The 19,139-nt window shown below is 44.4% G+C and overlaps 1 protein-coding gene across 2 annotated transcripts in view; it reads left to right on the top strand.

The window, feature by feature from the left end:
• The window catches only part of SLC9A8 (solute carrier family 9 member A8), a 61,013-nt gene that overhangs the window by 29,004 nt on the left and 12,870 nt on the right, over nt 1-19,139 (top strand). For both annotated transcript variants that reach the window (XM_081150213.1, XM_081150214.1), the window contains 3 exons: nt 4,628-4,771; nt 10,227-10,365; nt 12,057-12,162. In XM_081150213.1, the coding sequence (XP_081006339.1) occupies nt 4,628-4,771; nt 10,227-10,365; nt 12,057-12,162 (389 nt within the window). The remainder of the gene's footprint in view (nt 1-4,627; nt 4,772-10,226; nt 10,366-12,056; nt 12,163-19,139) is intronic.

Genomic DNA, 19,139 nt, shown 5'->3' with positions numbered 1-19,139 from the left:
AAAGGAATTACTCATGAGTTAACTGCCCCTTGCATACAATCCTCTTCAACTGATTTATGTCTTTTCAATGGCCACAATGAAAAGTTGTCTTCTTGGTGGGTTAGGAAAGGAGGGGGAGATGAGGTGTGAATCTTTACTCTGGAATTTCACCAAGTTTGGGGTGGGGGTGCTGTAGAGGAAGTTCTGTTGTGCATGTCTTCCTTGGCCTGAAGCTGCTCCAGTGAGCCCTCAGAGCTGCTTGCTGTCTAGGAGTCCAGTCCAGGAATTTCCATAATTGGCTTAGCAAGGCCACCTAGGCAGCTGTCTCTCAGAAGGTACCAGATCTAGTGCTGAAAAAGTGCATACGCAGAGTTCAGTCTGTTTTCCCTCTCTGAAAAGTTCAGCAAGGATGCAGCCCTGCTCTGTGTTTCTGCATCCACAGCCCTTGGTTCTGTCCTGAGGCTGGGGAGCGAGGAAGCAGGGTGAGCGCTCAGCCCCAGGTCCCTCCCATCCGGCCAGCCAGAGCTTTCAGCCTTTAGCTGCACCTTGGGGACTAGACTCTTAGAGCCCTTTTCATGGGAAATGTGCCTCTGATAACGTTAAGTCCAATCTTTTTTCTCCCAGGGACATAAATTTCACAGCTTTGGTTGTGAGATAGTTTTGATATATAAACAAGTAGCAAAAGTCACATTCCTGTTCCATAAGGAGCTGGAAATAAAACAGAGCTGATGCCCTGCATTTTGTAGGTATTTTACCAATGAAAATAAATGTCCCAAGCCCAGTCCAAGTAAAGGAAGAGGTCACAGCATTCATTCCTTCAACCTGTTTGGGGACAGCTGTTAAGAGATACAGGAAATGCTTGATAAATTCTTATAAAATTGAATTGGACCAATGGGTGGGATGTTCAGGGGAGAGGAGTAAGAGAATTGTTCTTTGGACAAGCAGAATAGCAACCAGGTAGAGTTTAATTCTCCATGTGCAGACACTTCATTTTCTGTGGAAAGTAACTGTCCCATAGATGGGTAGTGTTCTGGGAAAATTAGCCAGCAGTTGCAAACCCACATAGCTACGGGGCCTGGCAGGGCACATCACAGGGGAAGCTGGCCAGGTGGTGAAAGTGAACCAGAGAGCATGCCCTTTCTGAAAGGGACAGCCACTCTAGCTCCACCTAGAAATTACCTTTATGGGCCCAGAATTACTAGATATTTTTTAAAAAAATTTTTTTCAAAAGAGACCAGGTCTTTAGATATTAATAGGAAATTTTCCAGTTTTCAAATGTTGACAATATATTCAGTTTTTCAAAACACCGTGTAGGTCAAACATGGGACGCACAGACCTCTGCACTAGAGAAAACATTAAAAAACAACAGAAAACTAAAACTTTGTTGCATTTTATTTTAGTGATATTTCTTCTGGAGAGAGATTTTACTCATTGGTACACCCTGAATTATTTTACCATCCTAGACTGTTTCCTTTTTGTTTTCTTGATGTTGTTATCCTTTGAGATAATGGAATCAAGAAAACACACTTTAAGTTGAACTTGTAGCTTCTGGCCTTTTAAAAAACTGGGCCATGAAATTATGAAATGGAGCAATTGATGGCAAGGTCAAATGACCCCTTAGGTTCAGGCCTCTTGATGACTCAGGCAGGTTCATAGTTCAGACTTTTCATAGACACTGTCAGAAAAGCTCTGTCCCAATTTAGATTTCCAACTAAAGCTAAATGTGTTATTTAATTTATGCAAAGCATTTCCCTCCAACCTTTTATTATGAAAATCTCAAACATGCAGCAAAGGTGGACCTTGTACAGTGGATACCCACGTGACCACCCAGAGTCTATAACCACTGGTTCACCGTATTTGCTTTAACACAGATCTTTCCATCCCTCCATCCCTCTACCCATTCATCAGTCCATCTTCTGGTTCCTGCTCTGATTTCCAGTCCAGGATGCCACAGGACTGTGACAAAGAACATCAGGCAGGCCTCTTCCAGTGCAACTGCAACCTAGCACAAAGTAGCTTTAGCAGAGAAAAAGCAAATTTGTTGGTTCATAGAACTGAAGTGTCCCCGGAATGATGGCATATGTCATGACAGCCTCCAGGGGCCCACAATGTCAGGAATCTCTCCTCTGTTGTCTCAGCTCAGCTCTTCCCTGATTGACTTTATTCTTGGGCACACTCACTCCATGTGGCAGCATCGATGACCCTGAGCTTACGTCACTGTTCCACCTAATTCCCCATGACCTGGTAAAATGCCTGGTGATGGTCCTCATTCACCAAGCTTGGGTCCCCTGCCCATTCCCAGAGTCCCATGCAATTACATGGATGGAGAGAAAGTAGGGGAGGTGGCTCCCCAAAGGAAAATTTGGGTGCTTTTACCAAAACCAGGGTCCCTGGGTGTTGAGCAGGGAGAAATGTGGCTGTCTGCTGCATGGCACCGGGGGGTGGGGAGGAGTTAGCTGAGCCAGCAAAGCCAGCATACAGCACACAGACCAGCAGAGACTCCCAGGGCTGTCCCCCACACCCCCGACTCCCGCTACTTCACAATACACTTTTTAGACATTCCTCTTCCCTTGAGGCCCCTGCAATGTTGCCTTGAGTGATGAGAGTGAGACTAAAAGAGAGAAAAGAAGGTTTGTGCCTAGTTGCAGCACAAGGGCCTCAAGGCCAGCTGCCAAACAGGGCCTCCCAGGTTTGCAGTCCTTTGGTGGCATTACCTGTTCTTCCCTCCATTCCTCTCTCCCTTCCTCCCTCCTGCCTGCTCTCCACTAATCTCTCTGGGCCATGTTCAGTATGAGTCCTGGGAATATACCCATGACTAAAACACAGTGCCCACACCCCTGGGACTCACAGTGAAGGCAAGAGGCAGGTGAAGTCACAGCTCATAACACATGTGACAACTTCTGTGAGGACAAAGTCTGGAAACTGGAGTCTGAGCTGAGACCATCTTTTGGGCCTGGTCCTCAGCTTGAGATCCAGAGACTTTCCTTAAGGTGAGCAGACTCTCCTGCTTGAATTCACTCAGTCAAACTCGCGGGGAGCTACCCAGGAAATCAGAACCCCAGGTTATTGATTTCTGAAGAGAACTGAGCCCAGAGTCCAGTGGCCATCGGGGGCTCTGGTGAAGGCATAGTGGACAGAGCACACTCTGTCCCTAGGCCAAGTGGCTCCCTCTTCCCTCGCAGACTGCAAGCTGGTGAGGGTGGGAAGCAGAGGTGGACAGTCTCTGGCTTACGTCTCATGTAGGGCTGTCTCCCTGGGGCTCCATGTTTTGCCTTGTGTTGGAGAAGGGGGCAGACTAACCATTCTGCTGATGTAGAAAGAAGGCAGTGCCAGGCATAGCAATTGGAGGGAATAGAAGGCTTGCAGAACACTGAGGTAGAAAAAAGACAAATGGGCTCAGAGAACAAGTCATCCAGACTCCTCAGGTGCCCTACCAGGCCCCATGGGGTGATCTGGCGCTGACTCTCTTGCACCCTCTACCGTCTCCTACCACTCACCCTCACCCTCACCATGTAGCTGCCATAGTCGCCTTTTTATTTCTCACGCAGCCAAGCTGACTCCCACCTCAGAGGTAGCTTGCTGTTGCCACTGCCCCCAGACCTTGGCCTGGCCACCTGCTTCTTGTTCAGGTCCTTGTTCAGACAAGTCTCATTTCTTCAGAGAGGCCGTTCCTGACCACCCAGTCTAAGTGCCTCCCACCTCCATCCCCTGCCAGGTTACCCTCTCGTTCATCACCCTGATTTCCTGTGTAAAACATGCCATTTTCTGAATTAGTCTCAGTCTCGATATTGCTATATCTAGGGGCATGGTCAGGGGCACCAACTCTGAGCCAGGTGACCCGTGTTTGAATCCTGGTGCTGCCACTTGTTAGCTGTCCAACCTTGGACAAGTTCCTTAACATCGTTGACCCTCAGTTTTCTCCTATGTAATCAGGGCAGTAATAGTACCATCTTAGAAAGTGGGTTATTGAGTTACTATATGTAAAGTGCTGAAGTGCCTGGGGCATGGTAAGTGCCACATAAGTGTTTGCTGTTATTATTAGCTTCAGTGCCTGAAACACATTAGGCGATGAATACATATTTGTTGGAGATAATGAGACCTTCGTGGGCACTGTTGATGAGAGCCGCTGGCCTGGTGAGAGGCAGCACTGGGCTTGGTGTCTGCCAGCCAAGCTGCCAATCCTCTGAAGCATGCTGGAGTTGCTGCTGGCTCTTCGCACTTTCTTAGGTGCTACAAATATGAGTGGAGGCTGGGGTTAGTCACAGATGGTGGCAAGAGACAAAGCAGATGTCAGACCCAGGAGCCCATGGGTCATTTGTGGGAGGCCCCTGAGCCATCATGGTTCCAACTGTTCTGACCAAAAAAGGCTGAGAAGTCTAATGCATTTAAGCTAAAGTCTTCCATCCATCACTGGGCAAAGTCTTGATACTTAAAGTGGGAAACTAGGCCATTCCTAACAACTCTTACCCTACAATGTCAGTTCACAGATATCATAAGAGGAAAAAATATACCATCTTCTGTCATTACTTCAGCTACAGTGTGTGTACTATTATGTTATGTCAAATATAGTTCCCGGCTTTAATGCTTTAATATGTGGCCCAAGCAATGAGCTTCACAGAATTTCCCCTTACTATTCCCTTCTTTACAGTTTTGCATTTGGTTCCTTAATTTCTGCTGTGGATCCAGTGGCTACTATTGCTATTTTCAACGCACTTCATGTGGACCCAGTGCTCAACATGCTGGTTTTTGGAGAGAGTATTCTCAACGACGCAGTCTCCATCGTCTTGACCAAGTAAGTGTGCTCTCTTCAAGGGACGGAACTAACGGTCCTTGTAACAGAGGGACAGCTGCTTCCATGCAGCTTCATGTGCAGTTACTTGTCCTCTGGATGATCAGTTCACCTGCTTCTCCGTCTTTCTGTCCTGACAAGCCTTGATATGCCCCAGGGCTGCTGTCAAGGTCCAGGGTGATCCGCCTTTTATGACCTACCTCTTAGCAATAGTTTTGAGGCAGCTTCTCATCTGTATCCTGGAGGTACTTATTAAATGTAGCATCCCCAGGCCTCACCCTCAGAGCTTCTAAGTCAGTGACTAGTCTGGGATGGGTCCTAAGAATTTAGGTTTTTAATCATTTCCCCAGAGGATGATGGAACAGCCCATTGAGGGATTAGAGTTTGGACTGCATTGTTGCAGACAACAATAGACAGAGGCCTTACTCTCCCACTTAGCAGCTGTTGCCGGTCACCTTCCTTTTCACAGCTATAAAAGAAGGTAGTAATACTAATAGGCGTCCCTCCTTAAGATGCTGTTGGGTGGAAGCCACTTTGGAAACCACAAATCTCTTTCAAATGTTCATTGGTATTGCTGCCCTTGTTGATAGGATCTGAGAAATTAAAGGTGAATCATCAAATGTCATTGGGAAAAGGAAATGAATTTAAGATAATTTCAGAGTGTTTATCTGCTACAGGGCTATTTCCTTGAACTCTGCCTTTTGCAGTGTTCATTAGCATGTGTGGGCAGGAGACCCAAACAGTTTTGTCAGAAAACAGAAAAGGCGCCTGTCAAAGCAATTGGAGGGAAGAACCCTGTACAGTGTATCAGACATGAGCCAAGAGAATTTTAGGAGCCAGTCAGTGTTGTTAGAGAATAGAATTTCCACTAACTGAATTCTGACTTGTTTCCTTTATTGCAAGGTTCCTTGCTAAGCATAACACTGTGGTCGTTAGCATTTTCTTAAAAGCTTAATTTTAGACTACATTAGAAATTCTTATATTAGACTAAAGGGATGTTTTATAGTGGAAAGAGCCCAGATTTTGGAGTCGGGCTGACCTGGGTTCAAGTCCTGGTGCTGCCACTTCATAGCTGTGTGATCCTGGGTCAGCTCCTTCACCTCTCTGAGCCACAGGCTTCTCAGTAGTCAGTGAGGGTGGTAATGCCTCGCCCAGGATTGGATTTGATGATTGAATGGTTAAATACAGTGCTAGTGAAAAGCATCTGACATCAATTGATGTGAGACCCTTGCCTCTTCTCTTCCTGCCCCATTGCTGTTTCACTGTTTGCCCTACTTTTAGCCTACTTTCCTAGGAAGAAATTACCAAAGGTTGCATAATTGCAAGAGGTAATCACCAGGCCTAAATTAAACAAACTTTACACTAGTTTTGTTATTCTAAAAGTGGTACATCTATTCCTCATATGAAATTTAGAACACACACAGCAAAGAAAAAAGAAAAATTACACGCATTGTTACCCAGAGATAATTACAGTTAACAATTTGGTAGAAGTATACATATATTTTATTTAGATGGGCTTATATCCTGAATACTGTACAGTAGCTTTTCCATTGAACAGAGTTGATAAAATCATCTCTTATAACATCATTTAACTGGTTACTGAGTACTCCTTTCTATGGATTTACTATGACCTATTTAACCAATTCCCTATTGGCTTTTTCACATTTCTCTTAGTAAAAGTTTCTGTAGCTTCATTAGGAAATTCTCATACATCTGCTATAAGACCTTTAAGAAATCTCATGGCAATATTTTTTTCTTATTTGAGATCTAGCCTGAAAGCTTCTTAGCTTTCTGGTTTTGACTTTTATCTCATATCCTGGCTGCATATATTGAACATTTGTTATAAAGAATTTTGCCCAAATTGGAGTTGACATCATGAGTTATTTTTATACATTAGGAGCTAAACTCAACAGCTTTATCTCTATTTTGTTTTTTAAAATCTGTCAGAAGTAGGACCTTTTCTGAGCTTTTCCATGTCTCTTTGCCACAAAAAGGCCAAAGATTAGGAAATATTGTCTTTTTAAAATGGGAAATGATGGAGTCATTCATTATAAGTAGCCAAAGATTCTTCCTGGAAAAAAGTGCTTTTGAAGGCCAAGATTAGCTATGATGACAGTTCCCCAAACTGGATCTGTGAACCCCATGCATATATAGTTTCCAGCCTCCACTTCCAGCGCTACCGGGACACAGGCTGGGGTAGGAGTCACTCACCTAAGCCACGTCCAGCCTCACTGACTCTACAGACATGCTACAGGCTGATCATTTACCATCAGCATTTGGTGAGGGCCCTCTGTGTTCCAGACACTATTCAGACACCAGTTGGACTTGACCAATTCAATCAAAGGTGAGATGCTCACAGACAAGTGAACACAGTGGTGCAGGGGGAAACAATCACTGAAGAATTTGAGGGAGGCTTCTCGGGTGAACAGTCTTTTGAGCCATTTTCAGATAGAAGAGGGAGGTAGAGGAGAAAGGGGCATGCTGGGCCTGTCCTTTTTTCTGCATTATAGGAGGGACCTGCTGTCATGTCTTGTTTTTAAGGGTATACTTCATAAACTATCGTTTTCAAAGTGACCGATACATTTATCGTTACAACTGAATATAGGAATGAATTACCCCTTTTTTAATGTTTTCACTTTCATAAGTGCCAGAAAGCTAAGTATATTCTGTTTCTTCATTAACTTTAAATTATTTTTAGCTTTGATTTTGTTACTATGACAATTTATTCTTAAAATAATTGCTGTAGAGGGAACCTCTTGTTCTCTCCAGGTACAGCTTAAGCTCATGAAATGGATCCTGAAGCAGCATTGTCTTATATGCTTAAGGTGTGAGAAACATGATCTGAAAAAATAAAATGTAGAAAATCACCAGACCAGAAAAACCCAAATTCTACTTTCATTTATCTTGAGTTCAGAAACCATTGGCCTAAGCCTTCTTTGCATAAAAAGAAAGCAGTGACATTAGCTGGTTTACCAGCTGAGGGAGCCATATGTGGTGGGGGCTAGACACTGTATGCATGTAGCCCGCAGGTCATTTGGGAACTGGAGGTGATCTTCGCCTTCAAATGCACTTTCCCAGTAAGAATCCTTGTTGGATCCCAGCACTCCCCAAGTGACCTTCTAGGAAAGAAAAGGAATGGGGGAGATTGTGCATATAGGTGAGTTTGGAAAACATTTGTGTGAAAAAAGATTTCTTTTTTGCAGAACTTTCAGAACCCTTATGTTATATTGTGCCGTGAATCTCCATGAAAGGCTTCCTGAGATTATTTGATCAAGCTACTGTTTTGCCAGAGATTATCCTGCTTTATAATTATACTAATTCATGAAATGCAGAATAATGAAGCTGAATACTACTATTGACAATTCTTCGCTTTGTTTACTGATTCAGCAAAAATTTGAGTGTCTTTTGTGTGCTAGGCTCTGCCTTAGGCCCTGGACATATGGCAGTTGAACAGGATTGAGCCTCATGGAATGATTAGTTCTCACATGCTGTGGAAAAGGCAGACAGCAGGAGAGCCTGTAAATGGCTGACTTGTGCAAAGGGGTCAGGGCAGGTGACCGTGAGGAAGTAACACTGACCCTGTGTTCTGAGAAACAAACTGGGAAGTTAGCTGGGGCCAGGGAGGAGTGAAAGGTGACTACAAGGAGGTGCCAGTAACAGTGGAGCCTGCCCTGAATGAGGAGGAGATGGGATCAAGAAGTATGGCAGGGAGAGGAAGCAGGTTGAAACAGTATAGGGATTGGGCTGGGAATAGAAAATACCAGTGGCCAGGAAACCAAGTTAAGACCAGGTAACTAGAAGGAACCCCAAAATGTTGCCACCCTTCCACTCTCTACTCAGAAACAGAGGTAGCTGACTTTATCTCCCTTCTAACTGCCTGCTTAAACTACCCACCCGCATACACAGTTGATCAAGGTTTGACTGCTATACGACCTTCCCCGGGTGGCGGTAACAAGCAGTCTGCCACCTTGCCCCAACAGTGCAGGCGTGAATGTAGTTACCAGGCAGCGCAGCAGGAAAAGGAAGTCACCCCACCCTGAAATGAAAAATTGTGCAAGCCTGGCCTTATCAAAAAGCCTGCCTTATCGTGCAAGCCCACTCTGTCCCCAGCTTATAAAAGCAGCCAAGCAGAGCCAGCCCGAGGGCCAGTTTAGAAGAACATCCTTTTCTCTGTGCTGCCTCCCTTGTGCTCAAGCATAAGCTTAATAAAATCTGTCTGGAAATTTCTCTGGGGTTTCCTCTTGATTTCTGTCTTGGGGAGCCTAAGAACCTCAGCGCCATTAACTAGGTTATGCTGCGAATGCTAGGCTTCCTCCTACAAAGCAGCAGGAAACTATTGATGGGTTTTGAACAGACCAGTAACCTGAACAGATGTGAATTTTATGAGGATCATTCATCCTTGAACAAAGCAGGTGAATGGAGAGTGGCATGGTCCCTAGGAAGACAAGGAGGTATATAGAGAGCAATGAGGCATAAATCTAGGGACAGCAGATAGTAGGGCAGGAAGGGAGAGAAGTAGATGGATTTAAGAGACAGTCTGAAGGTAGAATCAGACTGCAAGAGAAGGATATTTAATGAGAATAACTCCATTTAAATGGTAAATGGTTTTCCCTTTGAGGATAAAATCAACAATGGAATTTAATGGCTTCTGACAGTTTTACTTTGTTCTGTTACTTTGTTCTCTTTCAATTCTTCTCCCCAATGCCTCCTAAATCCACCCTCTCTGTACCCAATGCCTGTGCCCAATGGCAGTTCTTCAGGTGGCTCCATTCTAATCTGACTTCATGCCATAGCCTCAGTTTCAGGTTTTATTACAGGATCCCCCCATATTGGAAACACTCCCCAGGTGTTCATACTGAAGGTTGAAATAGCAGCTCTTAGCCTGGTTCATCAGAAGCCTTTCACAGGTCCTCACTGCCTGCTGCTCTGGCCTTACCTCTTGCCACAGTCCTCCCCAATGCACCGCCCCCCTCCCCACCAGTTCTGCTTTTGTGTTTTATCCATACTAACCTATGTAATTGAATGCTCCCAGGTTGTGTTTGTATTCTTGGGCTCTCTGCCTGTGCACATGCTGTTCCCTCTGCCCGGGGTACTTTCCCTCACTGTCCTGTATCCCAGATCTAAACCCAGCCCATATGTCATGAAGAACCTCCTTGAGGTTAGCTGCCCTCTTTGTGTTTCTGCATCCCTTTGCCCTTACCCCAGATCGTCATTAGTTCCCATCTCACTAGACTTGGGGAGATCCTCAAGGGCAGGGCCTTTGCTCTCATTTCTGAACCCCTAGAAATTGACACAGTTCCTTGAACAAAGCAGGTGAACAAATAAATGTGTGACTCACTGAACAATGGAATAGATGAATGAGAGAAAAATCAAGAAATAAGTTTTGAGTTCTAAGTTAACTTCTAATAACTTTGTCTATAACATTTTAACTTCTTTCTGTTTTTCTTTTATTTCCTAGCACAGCTGAAGGTTTAACGAGAAAAAATATGTCAGATGTCAGTGGGTGGCAAACATTTTTACAAGCCCTTGGCTACTTTCTCAAAATGTTCTTTGGCTCGGCAGCACTCGGCACTCTCACTGGCTTAATCTCTGCATTAATATCCTTTCACTGCGATGAACAGGTGTGGCTGAGATTGTTCTTAATTCCATCCTTCTTTAGCCATTTTCTCCAGCTCCGTAAGGGACCAATTTTAGTCTAAGGTTGTGTTTGATGGAGGATTTTTATATAGTTGTGATTTGAGGAGCACTTTAAAGGATTTTTAAATTTAACATGTGAAATTTAGGGTGTCACTTTTTAAAGCTTAAAAAACATGTACACTGTTGGATATCAGATCTGATTTGGGAGGTTTCTTAGTTCCTAGAGTATGATAACCACATTCAGATGATTTTCATTTTGTGCTGTCTCACTTTTCACATTCAAAAAATTGGAAATTAATTTCCTTTGAAAGTGTCAAATTGAGAAAATCTGGAAGTGTTTATCTAGAAGGACCCTAAAAGAGACTTTCAAAGTGAGCTCATCTAAGTTATTTGCACTGATTTTCTAGCTTAACAACCCGTAAGTTTTTCCAGCCAGAGAAGGAAAGAGACTCGTGAAGGCCAATGACACCTTTATTGCTATAGAAAATTCATCATGTTCATAACAGGAATAGGCACCAGACCACTTCTGTGTGAGCCTAAGCCTGCGTCTCAGAGATGGCCACCTGGCCCTCCCCCACGAACAGTTTGTCTCACAGATGGCCGGAAAAGCCTCCTTTTGCCTGTGACAGGCATGTTTGTCTGCCATCCTGTTGAATTTTCCCTTCGATTCCTTTGTCCAGAAGTCTAAAGGCTCTATTGAGTTGGTTGACAGCTTCTCATATTGTACCAATAAACAGTATGGAAAAGAAAAATTTTTCCAGCTCAGTACTTTTCTCCATATTTATCTTTTTCTTAAAAGGGGTGGGGGGAGCATCTACTGTAATGAAGCCAGGTGAATGGATGCTTTGATCTCCAGCATGGGCATGTGAACAATATTGGAATATATAGAAGGCTCTCCTTTTACAGGAGCATGATTTTGAAAATCTCCAGCAATACGAAAGATAGCCCCTTCGATGGGGCATTGAACCCCAGAGTTCTGGAAACCCCCTTAGTTCATGTCATCTGACGGAGGAGGGGGAGATGAAAGAGCAGCAAGGCCCTGGAAGGGACCCGGCAGGGTGGGCTATCCTCAGTCCGTCTGCAGCCCCAGTTTTGCCCCCCACAGCCCTGGCACATTCCCAGCCTTCCAAGTCAGCATTTTTAAAAAGAGTTTTTTATTGGTTTTGAGAGAGAGAGGAAGGGAGAAGGAGAGAGAGAAAAAAACATCAATGTGAGAGTGAAACACCAATCAACTGCCTCCTGCACAGCCACTCCTGGGGATCAAGCCCATAGCCTGGGAATGTGCCCTGATCAGAAATCAACCTGGCAACCCTTTGGTGCACAGGACACAACCCAACTAACTGAGCCACACCAGCCAAGACCCAAGTCAGCATTTTTAAATGATCTAACTTAGGTTGATTTTAAATCCCCCCCCCACCATTTGTCTCAGGAATTTACATTTCTTAGTTTTGTCAGATTCCCTTTCTTAAAACTACAGTCACCCTGCAAAGAAAAAAAATCCATGATGACAGGTTTTCAGTTGTTACCTTGGAATGTTCCAAAATCTTTTGTATCCATTGTTTAACTTATATTTGGAAGGCAGCAGTTTTGTGACTTCATTAGATTTCCCATCAACTGTCCCAATTCTTTTTCTTTGACAACTGTCATTTACGTGCTAAAGCATATTGACTTGAGGAAAACGCCTTCCTTGGAGTTCGGCATGATGATCATTTTTGCGTATCTTCCTTATGGGCTCGCGGAAGGAATCTCACTCTCTGGTAAGTGAACGAGAGCGTTGAACTGCTAGGTGATGGCGTGTTGTCCTGCCTGGTGAGAGGGGTCATGTCAGCTGGGTCACTTTCAATCACGAGATAGTCATAACTCAGAAGAGCTTAAGCAACAAAGAGATTCTGCTGGCCCCCTAGGGATACATCTGGATTTAGACCTGGCTGGATCCGGGGCTTCAGTGTTGTCACAGTCACATTTTCTCTTTACCAACCATCCTGTAGCAGAAATCAAAACATCACTTCCAGTTTTGCCTCTTTCCCAGGACTAGGGCTCTGAAGGGCCTTCCCTCCAAGGATGGGATCGGACTGCCTAGGGCAGTCATTCCCCGACCCATCCCTAGGCCCTGGCAGTCACTGAGCTGCGTTCTATCACTATAGTTTTCTTTTGCCAGAATGTCATATAAATGAAGTCATATGGTATGCAGTCGTTTGTGTCTTATTTCTTTCAGTTATAACGTTCTTGAGCCCCATCATGGTTTTGCATGTATCACATTCATGGTTGTTTACATTCTTGAGCACATGGAACATATTTATAACAGCTATTTTAATGTCCTTGTTTGCTAATTCCATCATCTGTCAATTCTGCGTCTGTTTCTGTTGATTAATTTTCTTCTGTTTATAAGTTATATATTGCTGCTCTTTGCTTACCTATTAATTTTTGGGATGCCAGTCATTGTGAACTTGATTATGGTATTGATTATTAGATTTTAGTGTATTCTTCATAGAGTTTTGGATTTTCTTCTGCCTTATATCTAAGTTTCCTGGAATGAGTTTAATCCTTTTGAGGTTTACTTTTAAACTGTCAGGGCAGGCCCAGAGTAGCACTGGGAACTAATGCACTACCCTTCTGAGGACTCTAGCTCATGTCCCATGTATTATGAGGTCACTCTACTCTGGCCTGTGGGAACGCAAACTGTTCCCAGCCTTGTGTGTGCTTGGGGAATTGCTCAACCTATTCCTTCTTAGTGATTCTCTCCCAGCCTCTTGGAATCTCACCCCATGCACGTACAGATCAGTATCAGTCCAAGATTCAAGGGGACTCAATTATAGCTCTCAGAAGCTCTCTTTCTATGTAGCTTCTCTCCTCTGTATTCTAGCTGCTTTGGCCTCCCCCAGCTCTCATCTCTCTTCCCTTCTCAGCAAGACTGAGACTGTTGGGCTCACCTTGGGGTTCCCTTCCCCAAGCCTCAGCGTGAAAACTATGTCCAGGCTGTAAGCTGGGCCGGAGTGTGGAATAGGAGGAGCTACCTTATTTGTTTCTCTTCTATCAGGAATCACAGTCCTACCTGGTCGGCACCCAATTTCAGAAGACAGTTTTATTTCATGTATTTGGTCAAGTTTTCTAGTTGTTTATGGCAGGACAGCAATTTGCTTAGCAATTATTTCTTCATGGGCAAAGTGGAAGTCCCCAGTGATTTTTAATGACTTCGCTGAACAGAATTCTTTCCACAGATCACTTTATGGACTCACACATGGGTACTCTGTGAGCAGATCTTGCCAAGGAGGAAGCAGAGAGGACTCTGGTCATTTTCACTGGAGAACTCGTTATAAACAACATAGGGGTTTGTTGTTTTTTTAATCCCAAGCCAGTTCTCTTGGATAATTTCATCCTGGCATCTGCCATCCAGTGTCCTCTCTTACCTTTCCTGAATTTTGGCACTTACATAAACATTACCTGTGAGCCATTTGGCTCTAGCCTAGCTATTTTTACCTCTGTGTTTTTTTTAATTGTTTCCTATCCCTTGAGCTGAACACTGAGTATCTGATGGCAAAGATATATTTCATACATCCATTGGAATTTGTGATTAAAACAAGGGAGTATTTTTCTTTTCTTCCGAGAGGCAGTGTTTTCTGTGTGTAGGGCTCTCATTTCCTTAAGGATTTCTGCTGTTCACACTGCTGGGTCCAAAGACAGCACATGCCCAGCCAAGAACACATGATCTGCCTCTGCAGGACCTTTGGGATCTTTGTCACACAGGGTTTTCAGAGAAGGGGAGGATGGCCCCGGTGTGTTGTGAGGACCCTCTGGGTCCCACTATTAGAGCATATTTTTGCTCTCTCCTCTTTCCCTTTTGTGCTCCACTTTTCCTGACCATCACAAAGGACTGATAGTGAGTGGTTCCCATGACCACCAAGCAGGACATTTTCTCCCTACAAATCATTTACCCAAACCATGTGTTTAGAACACACTGGTTAAGGACACCAGACTGACCTGAGTTTGAATCCCAGCTCTACCTCTCATCATTAGCTGTGTGACCTCAGTCAGCAGGCTTAACTACTCTGAGCATTCACTTCCTCATATAATAAAAGTGCCACCCTCAGGCTTGTGAGGCTTCAAGGGAATGATGTAAGTGATAGAGGCATCAATGTGTGTAATTACTAGGGCGACCGTATAAGTTTCCCCTTTTGTCTCAACACGGTAAATTAACAACACCCCCTTTCACTCACACAAGTGTCCTGGCTTCAACAGCTAATTAACTAGTTTCCCTAATTATTACTCAGAAGCATTAGCTATTCTCAGAATCTTTGTTCTAATTCTATCTATATCTATTTCTTTCTTTTTTTAAATTTGTTTTTATTGATTTCAGAGAGAGGAAGAGAGAGAGAGAGAAGCATCAGTGATGAGAGTCATTGATTGGCTGCCTCCTGCACGCCCCCTGCTGGAGATCGAGCCCGCAACCTGGGCATGTGCCCTGACCAGCAATCAAACCATGACTTCCTGGTTCATGGGTCGACGCTCAGCCACTGAGTCACACTGGCCAGGCTATATCTAACTATTTCTGTTTTTCATTCGAACCAGTTTTGAGGGCTGCTTTGCCCTCTGGCTCTGAAGAGCCAAAAACAGAGAGCCCCCTCCCCTTGCCATGTGAGCCAACTCTGGGTTGCAGGAGGGGAATTGGGGCAGAGCCACACTCGGTGGAGGTGAGTCACAGAGGATGAAACTTTCAGGGCTGAAGGATGAGTTTGCAAAATTGATCAGGACATAACTCTATAAAATGGGAAGGAACATGTTGGCCCAAGATGGACTGTATTGTACAGCACCCTTGTGCACAGGTGTCCATTCCAGGAATTCCTTTGCACCACCGCCTGTGAGAGGAAAACTGGAGGCAACTAAATGTTCATCAGTAATGGGAACAATTAAGTAAGTCTGGTTCCATTCTCACTATGACTTACTATGTAGACACTTTAAAAATGAATTTGATCTATCTGTACTGCCACTCCAAGATATATTGTTAAATTTTAAGAAAGAAAGTTGGCCCTGGCTGGTGTGGCTCAGTGGTTAGAGCATCAGCCCGCACACCGAAGAGTTGTGGGTTCAGTTCCTGGTCTAGGGCACATACCTGGGTTGCAGGTTTGCTCCCTGCCCCCGGTTGGAACGCATGCAGGAGGCAACCAGTCAATGTGTCTCTCTCACATTGATGTTTCTCTTTCTTTCCCCAATCCCCCCCTCCCTTCCACTCTCTCTGAAAAGCAGTGTAAAAAAATATCCTCAGGTGAGGATTAACAAAACAAAAAAGGGAAGACAGGAAGTTGAAAAACACTCGTTCATCCATTCATTGAATATTTATTAAATACCTACCCTGTGCTGAGAACTGTCCTTGGTATCGGGGCTATAGTTGTAAAGAAGACAAGATCAAGTTCCTGTCTCAGAAGAAAGACAGTAAGCAAATGAGCAGACACATAGCATAATCTCAGGCAGTGAGAAATGATATGAAAAAATGAGAGTAATGTGATAGACAGTGGCAAGGGGGCAGAAGCATCATGGGATAGGGGTCAGAAGGTCTCCTTGAAGAAGTGGCCCTGAAGCTAAGACATGTGAGAGGAAGCTAGCCATGGGAGGATCTGGGGAAGGGTGTCCAGCAGCAGGAAGAGTAGGTGCTAAGGGTCCCAGGTAGGTATGAGGGAGCTAGGCACACTCCAGAAGAGCAAGAAGACTGTGTGGGTGGGGTAGAGGGGCAAGGACTACATCCCACAGAGTTCTATAGGCCTGGGAAGGTGCTGGGATTCTGCTAATCATGCAAAGACAAATGTTGGAGGCCTTTGAAAGAAATTACTGTGCTAGCAATACATGGCATATATCTAATAGGATTCTGTTTGTTATATTTTAAAGATAAACTTCATTATGGCATTAGTAAGAGAACTGGCAATCTGCATATTGAACTGTTAATGATAGTTAACCTCTGGGCAGGCGGTGTGAATAGAGACTCTTGTTTTACTCTGTTCCTCCAAGTCTGGATGTCTTTAGCAAAATATGTTATTGGTTAATTAACAAAGAAAACTGTGGTTTGACTCAGCTTTTAAGTAGTACATTGTATTTCACCCACAGTAAGATTCAATACGGTGGAAATAGTACCATGATACCCTTTCAACGTCTGCCTTTTGGACTTGATTCCTTTACTCTGTTCCTTATTACATTTGAAACGATGGATTTAACTGAGACTAGAAATGAATTTCCTCCCTCCTCCCTTTTTTCCTTCCTGGAGGCTGACCGTTTTGCTACATTCTTATCTGCTTACTTCTAAAAGAAGTAAATGTGTCAGGAATTCTTCCTTACAGGGCATTTTTATCTCTAGAAGTGGGCCTGTTTGCACATTTAACCCGTTAGTGTTTGTACAGCCTGTGCTGGTGGCAGCGACAGTGGATGAAGGTGGTCTGGGTGGTGGGGGAGTCACCTTTGCTTAGGGAGTGCACAGAGGGCAGACACTTGAGCTGTCCCTCTGGCTTTTGCACCCCATGCTGACCTTGATTCTTTCCTTTAACCCCTCAAACTTGAGAGATGCCCTGATCCCACTCTAGCTTAGGGTCAGGGTGGCGGCTGGCTCTTCACTCTGTATTGGCCAGAGGCCCATTTTCATCTTGTCTAAATTCAACCCCCAGGTAGAGCTTGTTATCTATACCAAAAAATTTAAACATTTGAATTAGTTGCTGTCATTAAGTTCAGCCCTCAGATGGGGATTATCTATGCAGAAAAATGTTAAACACCTGAATTAGTTACATCATTAAGTGAAGAGATTTCCCATAAGAAACAGATTTCTGACATCTCTCAGAAAACCCAAAGGAAGACTAGTCAGCACGAGGCCCCATGCACAGGGCTGCCGTCAGCCCTTTGGAAATGGGCTTGTCTTGCCTCCTTCACCCATGGGCACTCATCCATTCTTTATTTTTATTTTCATTATCTGGCCCCCGAGGAGTCTGAGTTTCCTACCCCTGGCCTAGTGCACCGGACTAAGCCAGCCAGCCAAACCCCTTCTGTGTTGAGCCTGTCTCCTTGGTGCGGAGCCTGAGGCAGGATGGGCCTGGGGGCCTGGCAGTGGACTCTAAGGTTCAGTCCACAGGGGACTTCCACGTTCCTATGCCAGCTGACTTCCCGGAGCCTTTGGCTTTCTGGAGTGGTGGTTCGATGTCAGGACTCCCATGGGCTGCGACAACTTGTCTTTATGGGCAGGACAAAGATGTGGGTGTCACCACTTAAACGGGCTCAAGCTCCTCTGGAGTGACTTTTATTTCAAGGTAAGAACCCCAAAGCCTCAGCTTTGCCAATGAATTGTTAACCCTTCTTGAAACAAGCTGGAGAAACAAAGCCCTTTGAAATCCCAGCAGCCAGCACCATTCTGCATTGGCCTGCAGTGCTAAAGCCAATTCCATAAAAACAAGCGTGTCTTGCCCTGTTCTCTTCCGTTCTCCACTGAGTTCCAGACCCAGGTTCTGGTCTTCCCCCCCACCATCTCCCATTGCTTTGCCCTCTGATGGCTCTGCTGCAGGGTCAGGCTGAAAGAACCAGGTTCACAATCTACCCAGCTTCTTAGACTTTGTTGTGTATTTTTCGTCTGGCAGAGCAGTGGTTTAGAACGACTCTTGAGCTGCAGTCTTCTCAGTGCTCTGCAGTAGCAAGTACAGAAGTCTCCCACCCGCTCCTTCCCTTCTCTCATCTTGTCAGATAGTGTCCCCATCTAGCCTCTATTGTACAGGAAAATGAAAGAGCAAAGAATTTGCTATTTCCTAGGAAGACTAGGAGATAAAATGTTTCAGCTGCTACTGTCGATCGGGCCAGCAAATGCCTGCTGGGCAACACAAGGAGTAGGGTTTTCCTATATCTTGTAGGGTATTGTTTATACAGCAAGCTTAGCAGATGAAATGTCTCCCATGGAATTCTATGAATTTCACCCTTTTATAAATGGAAAGTTCACCAGTAATAGGGATTACTGGTGAACAGGGTTTCTACAGAGCTGCAGAGGAGTTGAAATTTTGCTTAGAAAGTCTGACTTACAGTTCATATGTTTTGGCTTATTTAGTGACTTTGTATTTACATGAAATAGAAGCCCTAGACAGGGAGACACTGAGAGGAAACCCACGTAAAGTGCTTCAGGAGTGATTAGGAGCAGTGGCTAAACGGTGAGACTCAAATCCTCAGTAAACAACAAAAATTTTAGACTCTCAGAGAGCTTTAAAGAAAAGATATTACATGTTATAACACATCTCTCTATATTATGATAGTATTTAATGGTGATTATAGGGAAATTCAAAATTAAGAAAAAGTATAAAAAAGTAAATTAAAATCTACAGATTCTTACACTCTGTCCCAATAGTGGCTCATCTACCCTCCTTCTATCTGTGGATGACAGCCTACACCGGTCCTGTGATGGGCACTTGCATGGCTAATCTTCATTACCCTCCTAACAGTTCATGAGTAGGTACTATTAGTTCCACTGGACAGATGAGAAAACTGAGGCTTGGCGTGGGGGGGGACTTGGCCCGAGGTCAGCCAGCCAGTAGTGAAGCTGCCAGACAGAAGGGGCCCTTGGCATTTCTCTGCAGCCTCTGGGAGGCCTCAGGTATTATTTTCTTCTTCTTTTTCTTAAAACACCTAAAACTGTAAGCTCCAGGGACTTGTGGGAAGTGTGACATATTTTATTTGTGGATCACATGATAGGTACTTTTCTGCTCTGTTCATGCCTGGGCGCTTTGCC

The sequence above is a fragment of the Miniopterus schreibersii genome (assembly GCF_964146895.1).
Source record: "Miniopterus schreibersii genome assembly, chromosome: 10".
NCBI classification, from domain to species: Eukaryota; Metazoa; Chordata; class Mammalia; order Chiroptera; family Miniopteridae; genus Miniopterus; species Miniopterus schreibersii.
This window is presented reverse-complemented; position numbering and strand designations above follow the sequence as displayed.